General features: G+C 41.3%; 1 protein-coding gene across 2 annotated transcripts in view; it reads left to right on the forward strand.

The window, feature by feature from the left end:
* PHKA1 (phosphorylase kinase regulatory subunit alpha 1) overlaps positions 1 to 26,392 on the forward strand; it is a 217,040-nt gene that overhangs the window by 170,664 nt on the left and 19,984 nt on the right. For both annotated transcript variants that reach the window (XM_006082857.3, XM_014465500.2), the window contains 6 exons: positions 8,816 to 8,972; positions 9,426 to 9,505; positions 11,671 to 11,749; positions 11,885 to 12,014; positions 13,902 to 14,003; positions 14,966 to 15,081. In XM_006082857.3, coding sequence (XP_006082919.1) covers positions 8,816 to 8,972; positions 9,426 to 9,505; positions 11,671 to 11,749; positions 11,885 to 12,014; positions 13,902 to 14,003; positions 14,966 to 15,081 — 664 coding nt within the window. The remainder of the gene's footprint in view (positions 1 to 8,815; positions 8,973 to 9,425; positions 9,506 to 11,670; positions 11,750 to 11,884; positions 12,015 to 13,901; positions 14,004 to 14,965; positions 15,082 to 26,392) is intronic.

Here is a 26,392-nt window from a genome sequence, read left to right on the forward strand (position 1 = left end):
TGAGGGGTCCCAGATTGCAAAGAGGGCCGCAGCCCAGCTTAAGGGACCCCCACCTAGAGCATTATTCCGTGCCCCAGGGCCTCTATTCTTTATAGATATAAAACCTTAATATGCAAATTTGCCCAACCGGGGGAACACCTGGTTGCTATGACACGCACTGACCCCCGGGGGCAGACACTCAACACGGGAGCTGCCCCCTGGTGTTCAGTGCGTTCCCACAGGGGGAGCGCTGTTCAGCCAGAAACTTCTCCCCGCTTCTGCTGCAGGCAGGCGGTAAGGACCAAGGGTTCCCAGACTGTGAAAAGGATGTCTGACTCCCGGCAGGCGGACTTCCTCCGAGGGTTCCCAGACTCCAAGAGGGTGCAGGCCCGACTGAGGGACCCCCCCCCACCCGGGACCCCCCCCCCCCCCCGCTGTCAGTGCACAAATTTCATGCGCCAGACCTCTAGTATAGTCATACTATTGTAATAACTATGTATGGTGTTAGATGGGTACTAGACTTATCAGAGTAATCAATTCGTAAGTTATATAAATGTCTAACAACTATGCTGTACACCTGAAACTAATATAATATTGAATGGCAATTGTAATTGAAAAAAACTTTTTAAAGAAAAAAACAACTTAGCAAGAAACAATCTGTTTACAAAATGGGAATGGACACTTCTCCAATGAGGGCATACAGATATCCAATAGACATATTAAAATATGCTCAACACCACTAACCATAATGGAAATGTAAATTAAAATGACAATGAGATATCACCTCACACCTATAAGAATGACTACCATCAGTCAACAAAGAAGTGTTGGTGAGGATGTGGAGAAAAGAGAACACTACTCATGCACTGTTGGTGAGATTGTAAATTGGTGCAGCCACTAATGAAAAAAGTATAGAGATTCCTCAAAAAGTTAAAAATAGAACTACCATATGACCCACCAATTCCACTTCTGGGTATTTATCTGAAGAAATCCAAAACACTAATTCGAAAATATAATGTATATGCACCCCTATATTGATTGCAGCATTATTTACAACAGTCAAGATATGGAAGCTACCTAAGTGTGATCCATAGATGAATGGATAAAGAAGAGGTGGTACATATATAAAAAGGTGGAATATTACTTGGCTATAAAAAGAATGAAATCTTGCCATTAGCAACATCATGGATGGACCTAGAGGGTATTATGCTGTATGAAACAAGTTAGTCAGAGAAAGACAATTACCATATGATTTCACTTATGGCAGCAAATGTTACAGGCCATGGTGGAGTTCCAGTGCAAGGCAGTAAATGTACAGCCAACTGTAACCATTATAGACGCTATCCACGTCGAAGGGATCCTCCACACAATTACCAGCAAGATTACCAGAAGAGTGAGAATGGGGAAAGGAATGAGGGATCAGAGAGTGCTCCCGAAGGCCAGACCCATCAGTGCCAGCCCTATGGCAGGCGAAGGTTTCCAACTTATTACATGCAGAAACCCTGTGAGACTCAACCACAGTATTCCAACACTCCTGTGCAGGGAGAAGTGATGGAGGGTGCTGACAACCAGGGTGCATGAGAACAATGTAGACCAGTGAGACAGAATATGTATTGGAGCTATAGACCACTATTTCGCAGGGGCCGTCCTCGCCAAAGACAGCCTACAGAGGATGACAATGAAGAAGATAAGGAAAATGAAGGAGATGAGACCCAAGGTCAATCACCCAACAAAAAGAAATGAATATGAAATTTCAGCAGAAAGAAATGAACAAAAGATTGGAGCTAAAGACCTTAAGTGCTGGTGTTTTGCCCATGACCAAATAACTAGAAATAGCTGCATTATCTAGGGAGTGTAGGGTTTTTTTATTATTTTTATCTAAAGACATCTCTTTTTGGTAATGAGAAACATGCTTTTTAAAAAAGCCTGGTTTTTCTCAATATACCTTTAAAGGTTTTTAGATTGTTTCATATCTGGTCAAGTTGAGATTTTTAACAAGCTCATTTTTTATTTGTAATAAAAGTTTATAACTAAATTTTTTTTTCAAAAAAGTCAACAAACTACAGGCACCTGTTAATGAAGGTCTTAAATAAAAAAAGTCTTGGGGATGTAAAATACAGCATAGGGATTAACTATGCTGTGGTGTCAGATGGGTACTAGATAATAGTAACGGGTACTAATAATAGTGTAACAACTATGTATACCACATGGGTACTAATAATCTATATATATAAAAGCCTAAGTGATTGAATGACCCAATGACAGAACAACCAGTCAACTGGTCGCTATGATGAGCACTGACCACCAGGGGAAGACGCTCAACACAAGAGCTTCCCTCTGGTGGTCAGTACGCTTCCACAGCCAAACTCCCGTGGCCGGCCAAACTCCTGCGGTCCCTTCCCCCTGGCAAGATGGCCCTGATCAGCACGGATCCGGACTGGGCGAGACAGCCCCAATCAGCCCCGATCACCACCCAGGCCGAGGGACCCCACCCGTGCATGAATTCGTGCACTGGGCCTCTAGTAGTATAATAACTATGTATCAGATGGTACTAGACTTATTGGTGGTAATCAATTCATAAGTTATATAAATGTATAATCACTAAGTTGTATACCTTAAACTAATATATATCAATTGTAATTGAAAAATTTACAGAAATTAAAAAAAAACACCTTTTGTTTTTATATAAAGGACCATAAAGGAGCAGCCTGGCAAGAAACAACTTTTTTAAAAATTTCTTTATTGATTAAGGTATTACATATGTGTCCTTATCCCCCCATTATCCCCACAACCCCCCCCCCACTCATGCCCTCACCCCCTTGTTGTCTGTGTCCATTGGTTGGGCTTATATGCATGCATACAAGTCCTTTGGTTGATCTCTCCCCCTTATCCCCACCCTCCTCTACCTTCCCTCTGAGGTTTGACAGACTGATCGGTGCTTCTCTGTCTCTGGATATGTTTTTGTTCATCAGTTTATGTTGTTCATTATAGTCCATAAATGAGTGAGATCATTTGATATTTACCTTTCTCTGACTGGATTATTTCACTTAGCATAATGGTCTCCACTTCCATCCATGCTGTTGCAAATGGTAAGAATTCTTTCTTTTTTACAGCAGCGTAGTATTCCATTGTGTACATGTACTACAGGTTTTTAATCCACTCATCTGCTGATGGGCACTTAGGCTGTTTCCAAATCTTAGCTATGGTGAATTGTGCTGTATGAACATAGGGGTGCATATATCCTTTCTAACTGGTGTTTCTAGTTTCTTGGGATATATTCTTAGAAGTGGGATCACTGGGTCAAATGGGAGTTCCATTTTTAGTTTTTTAAGGAAACTCCATACTGTTCTCCACAGTGGCTACACCAGTCTGCATTCCCACCAGCAGTGCACGAGGGTTCCTTTTTCTCCGCATCCTCGCCAGCACTTGTCCTTTGTTGATTTGTTGATGATAGACATTCGGACAGGTGTGAGGTGGTACTGCATTATCATTTTGATTTGCACCTCTCGGACAATTAGTGACTTTGAGCATGTTTTCATATGTCTCTTTCCTTCCTTCTGTATTCTTTCGAAAAGTATCTATTTAGGTCCATTGCCCATTTTTTAATTGGGTTGTTTATCTTCCTTTTGTTAAGTTGTATAAGTTTCTTATAAATGTTGGATATTAAACCCTTATCAGTGAGAACATTGGCAAATATGTTCTCCCATGCAGTGGGCTTTCTTGTAGTTTTATTGATGGTTTCTTTTGCTATTCAAAAGCTTTTTATTTTGATGTAGACCCATTTGTTTATTTTGTCTTTAGTTTTCATTACCCTAGGAGCAGTATTGGTGAAGATATTGCTTTGCATATGTCTGAGATTTTGCTGCCTGTGAATTCCTCTAGTATTTTTATGGTTTCCGTCTTAGTTTAAGTACTTTATCCATTTTGAGTTTATTTTTGTGTGTGGTGTAAGTTGGTGGTCTAGTTTCCTTTTTTGGACGTATCTGTCCAATTTTCCGAACACCATTTATTGAAGAGACTGTCTTGACTCCATTGTATGTTCATGCCTACTTTGTCGAATATTAATTGAGCATAGTGATTTGGGTCGATTTCTGGGTTCTCTATTCTATTCCATTGATCTATATGTCTGTTCTTGTGCCAGTACCAGGCAGTTTTGAGAACAGTAGCTTTGTAATACAGTTTGATATCTGGTATTGAGATCCCACCTACTTTGTTCTTCTTTCTCAGGATTGCTGCAGCTATTCGGAGTCTTTTTTTATTCCAGATGAATTTTTGGAAAGTTTGTTCTAGGTCTGTGAAATATGCCCTTGGTATTTTAATGGGGAGTACATTGAATCTATAGATTGCTTTAGGTAGTATGGACATCTTGATGATGTTGACTCTACCAATCCATGAACACGGTATGTTCTTCCATCTGTTTATGTCTTCCTCTATCACTTTTTTCAGTGTCCTGTAGTTTTCTGCGTATACATCTTTTACCTCCTTAGTTAAGTTTATTCCTAAGTATCTTAATTTTTTTGGTGTGATGGTAAATGGGATTGCTTTTTTAGTCTCTCTTTCTGTAAGTTCACCATTGGTGTATAGAAATGCCATAGATTTCTTGGCATTAATTTTGTATCCTGCTACATTGCCGAATTTCATTTTAAGTCTAATAATTTTTTTATGGCATCTTTAGGGTTTTCTATGTACAGTATCATGTCATCTGCAAATAAGGACAGTTTTAATTCTTCTTGTCTAATTTGGATGCCTTTTATTTCTTCTCCTTGTCTGATCACAATGGCTAGTACTTCCAGTACTATGTCAAACAGGACTGGTGAGAGTGGGCATCCCTGTCTTGTTCCTGTTCTTAGGGGAAATGGTTTTAGTTTTTGCCCTTTGAGTATGATGTTGGCTGTGGGTTTGTCATATATGGCTTTTATTATGTTGAGGTATGATCCTTCTATTCCCACCTTGCTGAGAGTTTTTATCAAGAAAGGGTGTTGAATTTTGTCAAATGCTTTTTCTGTGTCAATTGATATGACTATGTGATTTTTATCTCTCAATTTGTTTATGTGATGTATCACGTTTATTGATTTGCAGATATTGTACCATCCTTGCATCCCTGGGATAAATCCTACTTGGTCATGGTGTATGATCTTTCTGATGTACTGCTGGATCTGATTTGCTAGAATTTTCTTGAGGATTTTGGCATCTATATTCATGATGGATATTGGCCTGTAATTCTCTTTCATTGTGTTGTCTTTATCTGGTTTTGATAATAGGGTGATGCTGGCTTCATAGAATGAGCTTGGAAGTGTTCCTTCTTCTTGAATTTTTTGCAATAGTCTGAGGAGGATAGGTTTTAGTTCTTCCTTGAATGTTTGGTAAAACTCCCCTGTGAAGCCATCTGGCCCCAGGCTTTTGTTTACTGGAAGCTTTTTAATGACGGCTTCAATTTCTTCCATAGTTATTGGCCTATTGTGATTTTTAGATTCTTCCTGATTGAGATTTGGAAGGTTGTATTTTTCTAGGAATATGTCTATTTCCTCTAGATTGTCTAGTTTATTGGAATAGAGTAGTTCATAGTATTTTTTAATAATCCTTTGTATTTCTGTGGGGTTTGTTATTATTTCGCCTCTTTCATTTCTGATTTTGTTTATTTGGGTCCTCTCTCTTTGCTTCTTGGTGAGCCTGGATAGAGGTTCATTAATCTTGTTTATCCTTTCAAAGAACCAGCTCTCGGTTTCATTGATCTTTTATAATTTTTTTTTGGTCTCTATGCCATTTATTTCTGCTCTGATCTTTATTATCTCCTTCCTTCTGCTCATTCTGGGCTTTTCTGTTGCTCTCTTTCTAGTTCTTTAAGTTGTAGAGTTAGATGACTTACTGCCATTTTTTCTTGTTTTCGTTTGTTTGTTTGTTTGTTTGTTTGTTTTGAAGTAGGCCTGTAGAGCTATACACTTCCTTCTCAGGACTGCTTTCATTGTGTCCCATCGATTTTGGTTTGTTGTGTTTTTATTGTCATTAGTTTCCAGGATGTTTTTAATTTCTTCTTTGATCTCTTTGGTAACCCAATCATTGTTTAATAGCATGCTATTGAGCTTCCAATTTTTTGAATTTTTTGGTTGTTTTTATTGTAGTTAGAAAAAAGTCACACAAGCACAGAGAGTCCCAAACAAGATGAACCCAACAAGACCCACAACAAGACATGTCATAATTATGATGGCAAATGTTCAGGACAAAGAGAGAATCTTAAAGGCTGCAAGAGAGAGACAGAAAGTTACGTACAAGGGATCTCCCATTAGATTATCAAATGATTTCTCAACAGAAACACATCAGGCCAGAAAAGAATGGAAAGAAATTTACAAAGTGATGCAAAGCAAGGGACTGAATCCAAGAATACTCTATCCAGCAAGGCTATCATTCAAAATGGAAGGGGAAATAAGGAGTTTCATACACAAAAAAAGGCTAAGGGAGTGTATCCCTGCCAAGCCAGCAATGCAAGAAATGCTAATGGGACTGGTGTAAAAAGAAGAAATAGAAAGGGAAGAAGGAACACAGGCACAAAAAATAAAAATGGCTATAAACAAGTACCTTTCAATAATAACTTTAAACATAAATGGACTAAATGCTCCAATCAAAAGACATTGAGTGGCTGAATGGATACAAAAAACAAAAACAAAAAAACGTGACCCATATATATGCTGTCTACAAGAGACCTACCCAGAACAAGGGACTCACATAGACTGAAAGTGAAAGGATAGAAAAATATCTTTCAGGCAAAGGAGATTAAAAAAAAAGCTGGGGTAGCAATAATTTTATCTGACAAAGTAGACCTCAAATTAAAGGCCATAACAAGAGATAAGGAAGGTCACTTCATAATACTAAAGGGATCGATACAACAAGTTGACATAACCTTGATAAACATTCAATGCAGGAGCACCCAAATACATTTAAAAAAAAACCCTGTAAGATATCCAGGGAGAGATCGACAACAATATAATTATAGTAGGGGACTTTAATACACCACTGACATCACTGGATAAATCCTCTAGACAAAAAATCAGCAAAGAAACAGCAATCCTAAATGACTCACTAGATCAGAAGGACTCAACTGACATCTTCAGAACATTTCACCCAAAAGCCGTAGAATATACGTTCTTCTCAAGTGCACATGGGACATTTTAAAAAATAGACCACATATTGGGTCTCAAGCAAAGTCTACCCAAAGTCAAGAAGATTGAAATCATATGAAGCATCTTCTCAGACCACAAAGACACAACTTTTAGACAACAACCACTCAACTCCAGCCAAGCACCACAGAAAAATCTTCTAGCCCTACCCCTATTAACAAAGGCTGAGTGAGAAGCACACACTTCCACACTTGCCCAACTGTAATGAGGCAGGCACTGTTGTTCTACCTTCCACACTTTAGGATAGTGTCATATAGACCAGTGATGGCGAACCTATGACACGCACGCGAACTCATTTTTTTGGTTGATTTTTCTTTGTTAAATGGCATTTAAATATATAAAATAAATATCAAAAATATACATCTTTGTTTTACTATGGTTGCAAATATCAAAAAATTTCTATATGTGACACAGCACCAGAGTTAAGTTAGGGTTTTTCAAAATGCTGACACGCCGAGCTCAAAAGGTTCGCCATCACTGCTAAAGTGAATAACCTCACCACATAAATCTTTTCTCATGTTTGGAATTTGTCCTACAGATATATGAGTAGTAGAATTGCTAGATTAAATAATATAGGTATTTTTAATATTGATATATGTATTTCCAAATAGCCATCCAAAGTGATTATCTAATTTTCACTCCCACTGGCAACATATTGAGATTTCCTATTTTCCCAAAGCCTCACCAATGTATTGTTATCAAATTTGGGAATTTTTGACAACATAAGAAATGAAAAAACTATTATCTTGGTTAATTTGAGTATTTTTTTATTATAAGTGACATCAATCACCTTTTTCCTATGTTTAAAAGCTGTCGGTATTTGTTTTGCCAGATTTTCTTTTATTGTTTTTTATTATCTATTAGTTTGGAGTTCTTTATATATTAGAAAAATTAGCCTATGAATTGCAAATATTTCTATCAGTTGGAAATTTGTCCTATGACTCTGCTTACAGTGGGTTTTGCAGTAAGAATTTGGTTGTTTTTATGTATATAAATGTATAAATCTTTTATTTTATGGCTTCTGGTATATAGTTCATAGTTTAAAAGTCCTTTTGCCTCCAAAGTTATAAAATAGTTCTCCTATGTTTTTTCTAGTACCTTTATATTTAAATATTTGGAATTCTGTCATGGATCCAACTTCTTTTTCAGGTGGCTATTTGATTGTCTTGATATCATTTAATAAATAATCTACCTTTGTTGCATATTAAATTCCCAATTTCACAGTACTTTATCTTTTATGGTACTTCACAGCTGATTTGTATTACAGTAAATTTTACAAAAATAACATATCTGTATCCTTTAAAAGTAGGCACTCATCCTTGTTATTTCTTCATTAGTTCTCTAAGTAGCTACTTTCTGAACTTTCAATGGTTAAATGAAATCTTTGACTTTATTATCAGCACCATTGAAGCCCATGAAGTGGGTAAAATAATGAATTTTGTCAAAACACAACTGAAACTAAGACTTATTCTTGTCTAGGTATTTTACTTCCAGTACTGACTACTAATCAGAATTTTACAAGGATTCATAGTTAATAATAACATTCATTTTCTATTGAAAGAGAGACCTATCAAAAATAGATATATCCATTATAATACTGAAACAAAAGATTATTGCTCACAACTTTACTTACAGTTAATGTAGTCTTGTCTTTAACATTCCAGGGGACCTGACTGGGACACTGGATTGTATGATGAAGGGAGTGCAACAGTCAGAGAGCTGCTTACTGAGCTATATAGCAAAGTTGGAGAAATCCGTCACTGGGGCTTGATCCGGTGTATCTCTGGAATCTTAAGGAAGAAGGTGGAAGCACTCGATGAGGTACTATAAATTCTTCTTAAATTGACACCAAATCTAAATGGAGGACATTTTAAAAGTTGGTTTCCATAATTGTCTTTTAAAGCAACCACAGCCTCTGATCATTTGAAATACTATCTTTCCTATATAAAATTTCTGATATTCAGTTAGTTTTTTGTCTGCAAATATAATGAAGCATGTAAACTGTAGTCTTATGGAGGTGTTATAAAGTATAATAATTCTAGATCTTAAGAATAAATATGCACCAGGCCATGTTCCTACCCCTTAGGAGATAAAAATACCTCATTGTTCCTTCCTAAAAATTCCTCTTTTCTGATTCATGGTATTTCCTGAAAAAGAAAGTTTGGTGTGTCATTAAATTAAGGGGGAGAAAAAGCTTGTAGGCAGAAAAGATTAATTTTCATGGAACTCTGAGATGTTTTGGGCAGATAATGCTGTTATGCTGTCTCTCCTTAGGCCTGTACAGACCTTCTCTCCCACCAGAAACATTTGACAGTGGGACTCCCTCCAGAACCTCGAGAGAAGACTATCTCTGCGTGAGTATGGCTTTTGACTGGGTTTGGTCAAGCTTCTCTTAGTCTTTAAGGAGCTGTGTGAACTGATCCCAGTTCTCTTGCCCTAATCTGTCAATGGATGATAATGTCCTACTTGCATAAGTTTCTCGGCATGAGAATGTTAATAATAACACAGCAGAGTAAATGAAAGAGAAAACTCACAAATGAGTAACACACAAATATATTTTGCTTTTCTTTTTTTGGTTTGATTTTTTTGTTTTTGTTTTCATATTGGATTTCCCATACCTCTCATTCAAAAGAAAAACAAAAACAAAAAACAGGGCAACTGGGATTAGCACCCACACAAAAAAACAGCTATTCTTTGGACTTTGTTCCAGGCCTCTCTACTTGGAGTATAGATGGCTGTTTTCTTCCTATGTCTCTTTATGTTTCTTTCTTCTGTGTGTGTCTCTTTGTGTCCAGATTTCCCATTTATATAAAGATACCACTCCTATGGGATTAGAGCCCACACAATAACCTCTGCCTAATAAGGTCACACTCTGAGGTACTAGGGATTAAGATTTAAACATAGGAACACTGAGGGGACACATTCAACCCATTTTACCTTGCTCTTGGAAAACAGAATATTTTATTACAAATCAGATTAATTTTGTGACTACAGGCATTCCTTGGAGATATTGTAGTTCAGTTGCAGACCACCACAATAAAGCAAATATCACAATAAAATGAGTCACACAATTTTTTTATTTCCAAGTGCATATAAAGGTTATGTAGTCTACTGAATATCCAATGTCATTATGTCTAAAAAATGTACATACCTTAATTTAAAAAATATTTTATTGTTAACAAATGCTAACCATCATCTGAGCCTTTAGTGAGTTCTGATCTTTTTGCTGGTGGTGGGTCTTGCCTCAATGTTGATAAAAATTCAATATCTGTGAAGCACCATTAAGTAAAGTAGTATAATAAAGCGAGGTATGCCTGTACTGTAGGCAGTCCCAAAGAAGAAGATGGCATACTCCATGCCCCATGCCTCCAAAGTGCTTAGTATCAACAGGAGAGTCAGAAGTGTGGGAAGAGAGAGAGAGAGAGAGAAGAGAGAGAGAGAGAGAGAGAGAGAGAGAGAGAGAGAACTGATGAACTATATAAAATGAATATAACATTATAAGGTGTGATTATCTATAATAATAAAATCATAATATGCTAATTAGGCCAGATGGCCGAACAGCAGAACGACCATCTGGATGACCATCCAGGACCACACTATGACACCCACTGGCACCAGGCCAGCCAAGGCGGGTGCTATGCGATTGGTCAGGGGCCGGCCATCGCCCCATGATCGCCCAGCAGAGGGAGGCCCAGGCCACCAGCCGGCAGGGTGATCAATCGGGGGGCTCCATGATTACCCCAAAGAGGGAGGCCCAGGCCACTGACCCGTGTGCTGCAGCGGGTGGGAGGGGCCTCCCTCTGCGAGGGAAGCCCGGTCTCAGGTGCCAGAGGGAAGCCTGTGCCGACAGCCGGGGGAAGGAAGACCTACTCTTTCATGAATTTCATGCATTGGGCCTCTAGTAAAGTAATAAAATAGCTTCCAAAAGGCACAGCTTAAATTTAGTTGATTACTTTCTAGCCATAATAGTTACTTGTCAAATGTTAACAATTAATCCTGAAAAATTAGTCTAGAACAGTGGTTCTCAACCTTCCTTATGCCGCGACCCTTTAATACAGTTCCTCATGTTGTGGTGACCCCCAATTTCATTGTTACAAATTGAACATAATTAAAGCATAGTGATTAATCACAAAAACAATATGTGATTATATATGTGTTTTCCGATGGTCTTAGGCGACCCCTGTGAAAGGGTCATTCAACCCCCAAAGGGGTCGCAACCCACAGGTTGAGAACCGCTGGTCTAGAAGGACAACATAGAGTGAAGTTTACATAAAATTTGATAGGGGAAAGGCACTCCAGGTTTAGATAAGAGAGACTAGAACTCTCTTGAGTTGATATGGGCCAGAGTGGTTGGAGAGGCAATGAATTCTGAAGACTGAAAGAACCAGCATATATGCTACCAGTAATGATGAGATATTGAGGCAGTGGCTTGAAATTGGGAGGAACTTTTTATTTTCTCAATAGATTTAGGCTTAAGTAGTTGCAGAATTTTGTCTTTCTTTACTATCTTCTTCCTCAGACCTCTGCCCTATGAAGTGCTCACTCAGCTGATAGATGAAGCCAGTGAAGGGGACATGAGCATTTCAATCCTGACACAGGTGAGTAGAATTAGAAAGCCTAATCTGGTGACTGATATTTTAAATTTTGTTTTCAATTGATGTGGCCCTTGACCCACAAAATAGGCCTTGTGGAGCCTGGGCCATAATTTTTGTCTATATCCATTCCATGCACAGGAAATAATGGTATATCTAGCTATGTATATGCGAACTCAACCTGGCCTCTTTGCTGAAATGTTTCGACTTCGAATTGGTCTGATCATACAAGTTATGACAACAGAACTGGCCCATTCCCTTCGATGCTCAGGTATTCAATTTAGTAACTATTTTAGGCAGAATTTACTTTTAATGTAAGTCTGTTGGGTCTGGGATGAGGAGGGGAAAGAAAGCTAAAACATACTTATGAGTAGCGCAAAAGCTGCGTACCAGAATAGCAATCTTGTTCCTCGGTTAGTCAGTCTCTATACAAATAAAGAGACAGATATTGTGACAAATTTAATTAGTTCTGTAACTTCAAAACTTCCCTATTGGGAGCTCCAAATCACTACAGTCCTCCTAATTCCTAGCGTTCATGGAGCTTGATAGTGGAAGTCTGGGTTAGATCCTGACTCAGTCAATGCAGCTTCTGGATGCTACACTAAGTCACCACAGTTTGATCCTAGTGTTAGTATTCTGTCTAGTCAACATCAGGATTCAATAAAGAAAAGCAATATTTCTGTTGATATTTATTTAACAAGACTCTGAAGCTCTGTAGAGCAGAATTGTATAAAGTGTGAAGGGAGGAATGGGACCTCGATGGCAGGTCTACTTTCTCTTTATTTCAACAAGAATGGAAAGAACTATGGATTACATACAAAAACAAAATTACAGTGGCTAGACTCAATTTTAGCCATTCTTCAGTTAAATTTCCCTAAAAGATTTTTAATTGAGCTGTTAGCAAGTACCTAAATTTATTGATTTGAGTTTTACCTAAATTACACGAGATAATTTATATTTAAATAACCCTTTAGGAAGAGAGCTAATGATTATTTTATACTTACCATATGCCAGATACTGTGCTTTTTGCTTTATATTTACATGCATTATCTCATTTAATCTTTACAACAATCCTCTGGAGAAGGTATTTTTGTCTTACTTCTACCAATAAGGAAACAAACTCAGGTTAAACAACTTGCCCGAAGTTACATAGCTAGTAAGTAGTAGAAATTGAGTCCAAGTCTGCCTGATTCCAAATGAATTCTAGATTAGCACATTGAGGCAGACTACGTGTATTATTTATGTGTATTCTCTAGCTATGGTATCATGGATGTTTATGAGGGTCTGATTATTCAGTAATAAACCTGAATGAGGGATAAACCCACAAACATTTTTCACTTTTCCTTAAGTGGCTGCTATGGATCTTTTTTCCTGTGGATTCATCAAAACCATGGCTATTTATTTCTTATAGGGTAAAGTTAAGATCCCTGGGTCTGATATTTAAGATCCTCATTAGTCTGGCCTCTACCTCTTACTTCAGCAGTACTTCCCACTAATTTAATCAACCATCATTTGGCACTTACTATAGCCATGTTTTATTATTGTCTATCTTGTTTACATATCCAATCTCTCCCAAATAATTAGTCAGCCTCTCAAGGTCAAGTACCATGTCATACCTGTTAGTACTAACATTGCATAAAATCATTACCCACATCTAGAAAACTCTTAATAAGTGTCTGATGCTGATGAACAAGTTTAAGTTATCTTCTCAACGTTCTTTTATAATTTCATGTATTCATATCTATTATCTTTTGCGTCTCTGTATTTCCAGGCTGACAAGTTTTGATTATTTTAGTCCATCTGCATATTCATTCATTGCATTCATTGCCTTTCTCTGATTAGTTCCAGTCCCATTGTTCTCTTTTCATTCTTCCCACCTTCAAATAAAGGTCCTGCTGAGTATCCTAATGGTGTGGAGGGGTGTGAAAAAGAAATCAAGGACCTGGCTAATCCATAAACTGGATAGTCAGTCTTTAAATTATTATAAATCAATTACATTCTTAATATCTAAGCGGTATGGTGCTAGAAATTTGTTTTGTTATTTTATTCTTCCAATAAAGTGACTCAGAAATTCTAAAAAAGAAAGAAATAGAGAAAAATAGGGTGGGTATGGCAGGCCAATTAGAAAGATCTCTGCCCTAACATTTCTTCTGACTAGCTGAGGAAGCCACAGATGGCCTGATGAATCTCAGCCCTTCAGCCATGAAGAGCCTCCTGCATCACATTCTCAGTGGCAAGGAGTTTGGAGTAGAACGAAGTGGTAAGGTTGAATTTCCATTTCAGAGTATTTAAGTATCTCATTGATTTTACAATGCTTTTTATCTGAGGAACCTTTTCCCCCAAAATAAATAGAACCCCAATACATGAACAGTTAAAAGCGAAGCTGTCTTCTGGAATAAGATTTGGAAACCATTGTATGTCTCACTTTTTCCCTTAAATGATAATATCAACTAAGTAGATTGCTATCATGTATTTTTTTAAGGGAGAGGGATAGAGAGATAGAAACATCAATGATGAGAGAGAATCACTGATTAGCTGCCTCCTACATGCCCCACACTGGGGATCAAGCCCGCAACCCTGGCATATGCCCTGACAGGGAATCAAACCTTGACCTCCTGGTTCCTAGGTCTGCGCTTAACCATTGAACCACACTGGCTGGGCTCATGTGTTGTTTTAAACTGCTTTATCCATTCCCTTAAATTATCCTAAATTGAAGTCTCTGTTTAGGACAACAAACAACCCATATGCACGTGTGTGTGTAGCTGCTACAGTGCATCTGATGTATCCTTTCACCTTTAAATTCAAACACATCTAGGGTCCCATCACAAATTAGTCTTTCATCTGCACTTGGTGTTGAGTACCTAAATCGTCAGAGCAAATGAAAATGGTTACCTCCCATGCTCAACTTTTAGGCTTAGGATAAATAAATATGTAATGTTAGATGGATGGATACCTTACTATGCACCTGGAGAGCTTGCTAAAATGCAGTCTTTGATTCTAGACCAAAGGTCCAGAGTGAGGCCCAAGATTCTACTAAGTAGCTCCTAGGTGATGCTGATGCTGCTGGTCCATGGACCACACTTTGAATAGCAAGGTTATACTTGTATGTGTGTTTTTAAAATTAACATAAAAGGAAGACATGAATTGAAGTCTTTTAAATGTGATGGAGAAAAAAATTGAACCTGATTATCCCCTCTATCTTTAATCTATCATGTTATCTAGTGCGCCCCACTGATTCAAATATCAGCCCTGCCATTTCTATTCATGAGATTGGTGCTGTTGGAGCAACCAAAACTGAACGAACTGGGATCACGCAGTTAAAAAGTGAGATAAAGCAGGTAAGATACTACTTGGGAGATTCGCTGAGAAATTGACATATATAAGAACATTCTTTTGAAGTCAGACTTTGTTGGGATTATATATATTGTTTTATATTCTGAGTTTCAATTGAGCCGCATGTTTTTCAGGTGGAATTTCATATACTGTGTATCTAGACTAAAAGTCAGGGGAAACAACTAGAGATCCTTTAACAGTTTAACCTGCCTTTAATTCTACATAACATTCGTGAGGTCATGGACTTTTAACAAATAAGATGACAAGCCACGAATAGCTTGTTTGATTCTCTTTTGTAGCAATCATTTTCTAGACAGCTTTCCTTTTTCTGAGCCAAACTATTTTGTTAATTTTAAGAGAAGAGTAATTTGTTTCTGATGGCAAAATATTAAAACTCAAGAGTTCCTCTTGTTAAGATCAACCTGTAATTTTGGAATTAATTTTCTTTATGAAACTAGACTAAGATTTATTACTTTTAAGAAGAAATACTAATGCAGGCTCTGTCCCTGGCATGGTCAGAGGCTTCTGGCCGGCGAGCACTCCGACCCCAGCACAGACAGAGCTGTTTCCTAGCATGAACCCTACCCCCAGCCCAGGTCAGAGCTACTGGTGTGATCTGGTTTTCCCAGCCATAAGTCACATGTGTGCTGCCAGAGGGTCCTAGGATGCCATCCTTCCTTGGGTGCTGGGGCTGCACAATGTATTGCATGCCAGAGGGCTCTAGGAACTCATAGGGAGTCGCACTCAGGAGGAACTGTGCATGTGAACCCGCTGACTGCGAGACAAGAACCGGGGTAAAAGGGGTTGCAACTCAGAGCAGAGACAATAAAGGTGTAAAACTCAAGGTAGACCCAGTCTCCAGGCTAGCAAGTCCCGGGTCATTGATCCGGTAGGGGATTCAACCCCACAGACCCCAAGCAGGGAGCCCAGGGCCAAAAAGAGAAAGGAAAATGGAGAGACAAAGAACCCCCAAAGGGAAGAAAAGGAGTGATCGCCAGAAAAGGAACTAAATGAAATGGAGGCAATTAGTATGTCAGAGAAAGAATTCAGAGTAAGAGTCATACAGTTCCTAAACCAGCTGGATGAGAAATTTACCTACAGATGTATGAATCAAGAGGAAATGAAGAATGATACAGCTATAATAACACAATGGAAGGTTTCAACAGTAGACTAGAAGAACGGAGAACCAAATCAGTGAGTTAGAAGACAGGGTAGAATAAAACACCCAATCTGAACAACAATTGGAGAAAAAAATTAAAAAGAAGGAGGAGAGCTTAAGGGAGCTTTGGGACAACATGAAACGAAGCAACATCCATATAATAGAGGTGCCAGATGGACAAGAAGAGGAGCAAGGATTAGAAAACATATTTGAAGAAATAATGACAGAAAAGTCCCTGATTTGGGGAAGAAAAAAGTCACACAAGAACAGAGAGTGCTAAACAAGATGAACCCAAAAAGACTTACAGCAAGACACATGTCATAATTACAATGGCAAAGTTAATGACAAAGAGAGAATCTTAAGGGCTGCAAGAGAGACACAGAGAGTTACCTACAGGGGATATCCTATTAGATTATCAAATGGTTTCACAGCAGAAACACATCAGGCCAGAAGCTAATGGAATGAAGTATACAAAGTGATGCAAAGCAAGGGACTGAATCCAAGAATACTCTGTCCAGCAAGGCTATCATTCAAAATTGAAGGGAAAATCAGGAGATTCTCAAAAAAACAAAAGGCTAAGGGAGTTTATCATTACCAAGCCAGCAATGAAATAAATGCATAAGAGACCGTTGTAAAAAGGAGAAATAGAAAAGGAAGAAGGAACACAGGCATAAAGAATAAAAATGGTTACAAATAAGTACTTATCCTATCTAATAAAACATTAATATGCAAATTAACCATCACCCCACAACAAAGATGGTGACACCCACAGCCAATAGGGAGGGAATATGCAAATTCACTGTCAGTCTTCAATAAAGATTGCAGCAGCTGGGCCAGGATGCTTGCATCATCACCATAGTGATTACACGGGCGTTTTGCCCCATCCCGCCTGCTGAGGGCCTCTGGGCCTGCTTCGTCACCACTGCCACAGGGTCTGGAGGAGCAGAGACACAAGCCTGCAGGGCGGCCCAGCAATCAGCAGCTCCAAGCCCCATGAACACGGTGGTGCTGGGGCCAGAGGAGCAGAGACACAAGTCCACAGGGGGGCCTGGCACCCAGCAGCCCCAAGCCCCATAGCAGTGCTGGGGCCAGAGGAGCAGAGACACAAGTCCACAGGGGGGCCTGGCACCCAGCAGCCCCAAGCCCCATAGCAGCGCTGGAGCGAGAGGAGCAGAGACACAAGCCCGCAGGGGGGCCTGGCACCTAGCAGCTCCAAGCCCCGCGGCCGCGGCAGTGCTGGGGCTGCTGGGGCTGGAGGAGCAGAGACACAAGCCTGCAGGGGGGCCAAGCACCCAGCAGCCCCAAGCCCTGCAGCCACAGCGGCACTGGGGCCACTGGGGCCACAACGGAGACACAAACCTGCAGGAAACCTGTGGAAAGGGAGATAAACTATCATAACTTTATCTCCCTTTCCACAAGATGAGAAAACTGACCCTGATTTACTTAGTGATATGGCCCACACCTTTCTACAAGCACAGGGTATGTTATGACCACTCTCAGGAAGGTCTGGTCAGAATACTGTCTCCAGGAAATAACGCTACTGTGACAAATGATCTAAGAGAGGAAACAAGCTTTTGTTGAGTTTATTCTGAAGGTCAGAGAACATGCCACCCCAACATATGCCATGTTGTTATATTGATGATCTTGAGCTGCAGATGCTTGAAAAACAGCAAATGCAAGGAGAGGCTTTCACTGAAGTCTCCTGATCTGCCTAAAATCGGACCCCCCAAAAGGAGCTTAAATGTATAGGTCCCCTCAATGGGAAAAGTGTCATCAGCCAGCAAGACTGACTCCTGTCACAGGACAGGAGACTAGAAGTTGACATCACACCCAAACTTTGTTACAAACTATCTCCCCCCACCCCCATTCATCTTTCCTAAAAATCATTTACTCTCCTCTAAGAGGCCTACATCTCCCGTCCCCTTTCCCTAGGAAGGTTTTTAAATCTGGATTCTAAGCCACCTTGGGGAGTTATTCATTCTTCCCTGGGATCTCCCACATATACACGAGGTACACATGTTAATGAACTTTTGTTTTTCTCTTGGTAATCTGTCTTTCATTACAAGGGCCTCCGCTAAGAACTCAGAAGGGTAGAGGAAAACTATTTTTCCTCCTCCATAATTCTATCCCGGGAAATCAAGTCCTGGGCTGAACAGTGAGGTTGGCTCAAGTGCCAAGCAGTCCCGGCTGAGGGGAGGGAACCTTCTAGGGGGAAATCAATGCTATTGGCATCAAAGTAGGACAGAGGGCATACACATGGTTGCTGGTGGGAGTTTAAAGTGGTACAACATTTTTGGAGGATGATTTGGCAAAATTGATAGAAATGTTCAAGGTGCATCCAAGAGTCTTCTTCTAGGAATCTCATCTGCTGAGATAAAGCACGAGTGCATAAGCCCTGGTCAGAACCCAGGATGCGAATGCGGGCTCCCCTTCTGTGATAGGAAAACCTGCTAACAACCTGCATTTTTTGGACAAGGTGGCATATCTACACTAATAAAAGAGAAACATGGTAATTGGCGTACGACCGCTACCCTTCCCATTGGCTAATCAGCATATCCTTATGCAAATTAACTGTCAGCCAAGATGGCGGCCAGCAGCCAGGCAGCTGGAAGCGAACATGAGGCTTGCTTGCTCCAGTGACTGCAGACTCCAACGTTCCCCGCCTGACTTGCCGGCCTCTGAGCTGCAACTCTAAGAAACATTGTAACAAATATAGAAGCTAAACAAAACCCCAGAAACCAGCTTGCAGCCAGCTGGGATCTCAGAGCTGGAGTTATACATTGTTTCGATTATAGAACGCAATCAGCAGCGGAAGCCTCAGAGCTAGAGCCAGAGCTAAAGCTGGCCCAGAATAAAAAAAGAAAAAAGAAAAAAAGGAACGGTTGGGAGCTTCAGTCAACTGCCACCCTGAAAGCAGCCCTCAGCTCCTCACCCAGACTGGCCAGGCACCCCAGTGGGGACCCCCACCCTGAAGGGTGTGTGACCAGCTGCAAACAGCCATCATCCCCTCATCCAGGCTGGCCAGGCACCCCAGTGGGGACCCCCACCCTGATCCAGGACACCCTTCAGGGCAAACCAGCCGGCCCCCAGGCCTCTATCCTAAATAGTAAAAGGGTAATATGCCTCCCAGCACCGGGATCAGCAGAGCCGCGAGCCTCCTGGCACCGGATCAGCGTGACAGGGGGCAGCGCCCAAACCCCTGATCGTCCTGCGGCTCTGTGTGTGACAGGGGGGGGCGCCCCAACCCCCCTCCCCTACACGGGCCTGCTCTGTGTGTGATGGAGTAGAGCCATAACCTCCCCATCGGCCCTGCCCTGAGTGTGACAGTGGCGGCGCCCCAACCCCCTGATCAGCCCTGCTCTGTGGGTGATAGAGGGCAGCGCCCCAACCCCTGATCCGCCCTGCTGTGTGTGTGACAGGGGGGAGCTCCCCAACCCCCTGATCGGCCCTGCTCTGTGCATGACAGGGGGGAGCTCCCAACCCCCTGATTGGCCCTGCTCTGTGCGTGACAGGGGGCAGCGCCCCAACCCCCTGATTGGCCCTGCAGGGTACGGAGCCCCAACCCCCCAGATTGGCCCTGCTCTGTGCATCACAGGTGGTGGCGCCGCAACCTCCCCATCGACCCTGCCTTGAGTGTGATAGGGGGTGGTGCCCAAACCCCCCAATCAGCCCTACCCTGAGCGTGACTGAGGGTGGCATCGCAACCTCCCAATCCGCCCTGCTCTGTGCATGACAGGGGGCGGTGCCCTAACTCCCCAATCAGCCCTGCTCTGAGCCCGACCAGGGGCTGCACCTAGGGATTGGGCCTGCTCTCTGCCACCCAGGAGCAGGCCTAAGCCAGCAGGTCATTATCTCCCGAGGGGTCCCAGACTGCAAGAGGGCACAGGCCGGGCTGAGGGACCCCCCCTTCCCCCCCGAGTGCACAAATTTTTGTGCACCGGGCCTCTATTATACTAATAAAAGGATAATATGCTAATTCGACTGAACATCTTCTGGACGACCTTGCAGACATCTTTCCAGACAAAGCCATGGTGTCAGGGCTGAGGCAAAGGCAGTTAGAGGTGATCAGGCAGGGGAGATCAGTTAGGGGGATCAGGCCAGCAGGGGAGAGCAGTTAGGGAGATCAGGCCAGCAGGAGGTGAGCAGTTAGGAGCCAGCAGTCCTGAGGGGTCCTGAATTGGAGAGGGTGCAGGCTGGTCTGAGGGACCCCCCCTCCCATGCACGAATAAGTACTTATCAATAACAACCTTAAATGTAAACAGGTTAAATACTCCAATCAAAAGACATCGGGTAACTGAATAGATAAGAAAACATGACCCATATATTTGCTGTCTACAAGAGACCCACCTCAGAACAAGGGACTCACACAGACTGAAAGTGAAGGGATGGAAAATATCTTTCAGGCAACCTAAAATGAAAAAATCTGGGGTAGCAATACTTATATCGGACAAAATAGACCTCAAAGTGAAGGCCATAACAAGAGATAAGGAAGGCAACTTCATAATACTAAAGGGATTGCTAAAACAAGAGAATATAACCCTGGTAAACATATATGCACCCAATACAGGATCACCAAATACATGAAAAAACTTCTGGAAGATTTCAAGGGAGAGATTGACAGCAATGCAATCTTAGTAGGGGACTTTAATACTCCATTGACATCACTGGATAAATCCTCTAGACAAAAAATCAAAAAGAAACAGCAACCCTAAATGACTCACTGGATCAGAATGAAATAGTTGATATCTTCAGAACATTTCACCCCAAAGCTATAGAATATACATTCTTCTCAAGTGCACACAGGAAATTTTCAAAGATAGACCATATATTGGGACACAGGCAAAGTTGCTTCAAATTCAAGAAGATTGGAATCTTATCAAGCACCTTCTCAGATCACAATGGAATGAAAATAGAAATAAACTACAATCCTATATAATAAAGAGCTAATATGCAAATGGTTGTCACACCCTCATGCTGTCATGCTGTAACAGCTCAGACGGTCAACACTGGGGAGAGAGGAATGGGGACCAGCCAGGCACAAATGAGCACACAAGAGAGGAATGGGGACCAGCCAGGCACAAATGAGCTCACGAGAGAGGAATGGGGACCAGCCAGGCTACGGCCTAGGAGAGGGACAAGCCGCACATTCCACAATCCCGGGCGGCTGTGCCTGCGCATGCGCCTGTGGCTCAGGAGAGGGAAAAGCCGCCCACTCTGTGGTCCCTGGCACCTGTGGCTGAGGCCGGGAGAGGGACAAGCTGCCTGCCCCTTGGTCCCAGGCACCTGCAGCTGCGGCTAGGGTGAAGCCAAGTGCCCACAATCGCTTACAGCTGAAGCTGGCCCAGGCAAAGCCAGCCTGGGTCCTGGGTGACTGTGGCCAGCCAGAGGGAGGGAAGCCCAGGTACTGGGTGCCTGTGACTGGCCAGAGAAGGGAATCCTGGGAGTCGGGTGTGGGGCAAGGCAGAGGTGGTTAGGGACAATCAGGCAGGCAGGCAGAGGGGTTAGGGGTGACCAGGCAGGCAGGAGAGTGGTTAGGAGCCAGCGGTCCCAGATTGCAAGAGGCAGTTGGACATCCCTCAAGGGGTCCCGAATTGGAGAGGATGCAGGCTGGGCTGAGGGACCTCCCCCCATGCATGAATTTCGTGCACTGCACCTCTAATAAAAAATACAAAGGTCTTGGAGGCTAAATAGTATGCTATTAAACAGTGATTGGGTTAACAAAGAGATAAAAGAAGAAATTTTAAAAAATCCTGGAAACAAATGACCATGAAAACACAAAAATCCAAAATCTGTGGGACACAGTGAAGTCAGTCCTGAGAGGGAAGTTCACAGCTCTATAGGCCTACCTCAAAAACAAAAACAAAAAACAAACAAACAAAACAACAACAAAACAAGAAAAAATGTTAATAAATTATCTAACTCTACAACTTATCGAATTAGAAAAAGGGCAACAAGAAAAGCCAGAGTGAGCAGAAGGGAGGAAATAATAAAGATCAGAGCAGAAATAAATGACATAGAGACCCAAAAAACAATACAAAATATCAATAAAACCAAGAGCTGGTTCTTTGAAAGAATAAACATCATTGATGAAACTCTAGACAGACTCTCCTAAAAGCAAAGACAGAGGACCCAGATAAAATCAGAAATGAAAGAGGTGAAGTAACAACCCCACAGAAATACAAAGGATTGAAAAAAAATATCATGAATAACTCTATTACAACAAACTGGACAACCTAGATGAAATGGACATATTCATAGAAAAATATAACCTTCCAAACTCACTCAGGAAGAATAAAAAAATCTGCATAGGCCGATAACTATGGAGGAAATTGAAACAATAATAAAAAAAAACTTCCAAGAAACAAAAGCCCTTAACTGGACAGCTTCACAAGGGAATCTTACAAAACATTCAAAGAATTAAAACCTACATCCTCAGACTATTCCAAAAAATTCAAGAGGAAGGCACACTTCCAAGTTCATTCTACGAAGCCAGCATTACCCTAATTCCAAAACCAGATAAAGATACTAGAAAGATAATTACAGGCCAATATCCCTGGTGAACATAGTTGTTAAAATCCTCAACAAAATTCTAGCAAATCAGATCCAGCATTAAATTAGAAAGATCATACACCATGACCACGTGGGATTTATTCCAGGGATGCAAGGAGGGTACAATATCTGCAAATTAATAAACATGATACATCACATAAACAAATTGAAAGAAAAATCACATCACTTAATGAAGAAAAAGCATTTGACAAAATCCAACACCCTTTCTTGATAAACACTCTAAGCAAAGTGGGAATTGAGGGATCATAACACAACATAATAAAAGCCTTATATGACAATCTTACAGCCAACATCATATTCAATGGGCAAAAACTAACACCATTTCCCCTAAAACAGGAATAAGACAGGGATGTCCACTTTCAGCACTGTTGTTTGACATAGTACTAGAAGTGCTAGCTATAACGATCAGAGAAGAAGAAGAAGAAATAAAAGGCCTCTGAATTAGAAAAAGAAGAAGTAAAACTGTCACTATTCGCTGATGACATCATATTGTACATACAAAATCCTAAAGACTCCATTAAAAAACTACTTGATTTGATAAATGTGTTTGGCAATGTAGCAGGATGCAAAATTAACACCGAGATATCTATGGCAATTTTATATACCAACAATGAACTCACAGAAAGAAAAACTAAAAAAATCCCATTTACCATAGTAATAAAATATTAAGATACCTAGGAATGAACTTAACTAAGGAGGTAAAATACCTGTACTCAGAAAACTACAGGACTTTGAAAAAAGAGATAGAAGATATAAACAAGTAGAAGAATATACCGTGTTCATGGATTGGAAGAATCAACACCATCAAAATGTCCATACTACCCAAAGCAATCTACAGATTCAACACAATCCTCATTAAAATACCAACAGCATATTTCACAGACCAAAAAAAAACTCTCCAAAAATTTATATAGGATAAAAAAAGACCCTGAATAACCGCAGCAATCCTAACAATAAAGAACAAATCTGGGGGGATCACTATACCACTTATCAAGCTATATTACAAAGCCACTGTTCTCAAAACAGCATGGTACTGGCGCAAGAACAGACACATAGACCAATGGAACAGAACAGAGAAGCCAGAAATCGGCCCAAACCTGTATGCTCAATTAATATTTGACAAAGGAGGAAAGAGCATACATTGGAGTCAAGACAGCCTCTTCAATAAATGGCATTGGGAGAATTGGACAGATATTTGCAAAAAAATGAAACTTGCCCACCAACTTACACCATACACAAAAATAAACTCAAAATGGATAAATGACTTAAACATAAGACAGGAAACCATAAAAATCTTAGAGGAATCCATAGGCAGCAAAATATCAGATATAGTTCATAGCAATATGTTTAGTGATACATCTCCTATGACAATGGAAATGAAATACAAAATAAACAAATGGGACCAGATCAAAATAAAAAGCTTCTGCACAGCAAAAGAAACCAAGAAGCAACAAGAGAGACCTCTGCATGGGAGAAGATATTTGCCAATGTGACACCTGATAAGGGTTTAATTTCCAAAGTTTATAGGGAAATCATACAACTTTACAAAAGGAAGATAAACAATCCAATTAAAAAAATAGGCAAAGGGCCTAAATAGACACTTCTCCCAAGTGGACATACAGAAGGCCAAGGGACATGAAAAATGCTCAAATTCTCTAGTCATCTGAGAGATGCAAATCAAAACAACCACGAGGTGCCATCTCTCACCTGTCAGAATGGCTATCATCAACAAACAACAAGTGCTGGTGAGGATAAAGAGAAAAAGGAACCCTTGTGCACTGCTGGTGGGAATGCAGACTGGTGCAGCCACTGTGGAAGACAGTATGGAGTTTCCTCAAATAATTAAAAATGGAACTTCCATTTGACCCAGTAATCCCACTTTGGGGAATATATCCCCCCCCCAAAAAAATAGAAACACCTATCAGAAAAAACATATGCATCCCTATGTTCATAGCAGCACAATTTACAATTGCTATGATTGGAAACAGCCTAAGTACCCATCAGCCAATGAGTGTATTAAAAAATAATGGTTCATCTACACAATGGAATACTACACTGCTATAAAAAAGAAAGAACACTTACTATTTGTAACAGCATGGATGGACCTGGAGGGCATTATGCTAAGCAAAATAAGCCAGTCAGAGAAAGATAAGTATCACATGATCTCACTCATTTGTGCAATATAATGAACAACATATTCTGGTGAACATATATAGATTCAGAGACACAGAATCATCGAACAGACTGTCAAACCTCAGAGGGAAGGCAGGGGAGGATGGCCTGAGTGGGGAGAGGGATAAGTGATCAACCAAATAACTTGTATGCATATAAGCATACTAATGGACACAGACAATGAGTGGGGGTGAAGGCCGGGGGTGAAGGCCGGGGCTGGCGGCCAGGGGCAGGCTGGGCAAGGACAATGGGGGGAAAAGGGGACATATGTAATCCTTTCAACAATAAAAAATAAGAAAAAGAAGTAAAGCAACTATATTTTCCTTGCCCATGTGAGAAATAGAATAAAAATTTGCTGACCTAAAAAAAAAAAAAAAAAGGGAGAGAGAGAGAGACATCAGAGAGAAAACCAGATTAGATGTGGGCCTTTTTAAAAATCTGTTTTCAGGTATTGTTTTGAAATTAGACTTTTATCATTGTCTTGAAAGAGATATATGAAAGGTGTTGTGGACACATAGAGGAAAAACACTTAAATTACTTTGAATTTATATTAGTCAGCAAACTTCGTATTGTAGCCTCTCACTCTTTTATTCCTGCAGGTGAGAATAGATGAGTTATCTACACTAACAAAAGAGAAACATGCAAATTAACCATCACTCCACCACTCTGCTACACCCACCAGCCAATCAGGAGCGAATATGCAAATTAACCCTACTAAGATGGCAGCAGCCACAGAGCTGGAGTGAGCAGGAGGCTTGGGTTGCCCCCGGAGATGGAGGAAGCCAAGCTTCCCACCTGCCCTGGCTGGCCCTGGGCTCCGCTCAAGCTACGAAGTTTCAATTATAGAAGAAAATAAATCCCAGATACCTGCTTCCAGCCCGCCCTGGCCTCTGCTCAAGGAGGCACTAAAAAAAAAAAAGAAAAAAAGGAGAGGCTGGGAGGTTGGGTCACTGGGGGGCGTTGCCAGCCTGAAAACGGCCATCAGCCCCTCACCCAGGCTGGCCAGGCACCCCAGCCGGACCCCTCCACCCTGAAGGGGCTCTGGGCAGCCTGCAAACAGCCATCAGCCCCTCACCCAGGCTGGCCACACCCCCATGGTTTAAGGGTCCCTGCTGGGAGGCTTGGCCAGCCTGCAAACAGCCATCAGCCCCTCACCCAGGCTGGCCAGGTACCCCAGCGGGACCCCCACCCTGAAGGCGCTGTGGGAAGCCTGAAAACGGCCTTTAGCCCCTCATCCAGGCTGGCCACACCCCCAATGGGTGAGGGTCCCCACTGGGGTCTTGGCCAGCCTGAAAAGAGCCATCATCTCCTCACCCAGGCTGGCCAGGCACCCCAGAGGGAACCCCCACCCTGAAGGGGCTGTGGCAGCCTGAAAACAGCCCTCAGCCCCTTCACCCAGGCTGGCCAGGCACCCA

This window comes from Myotis lucifugus, unplaced genomic scaffold (assembly GCF_000147115.1).
Source record: "Myotis lucifugus unplaced genomic scaffold, Myoluc2.0 scaffold_4, whole genome shotgun sequence".
Lineage (NCBI taxonomy): Eukaryota > Metazoa > Chordata > Mammalia > Chiroptera > Vespertilionidae > Myotis > Myotis lucifugus.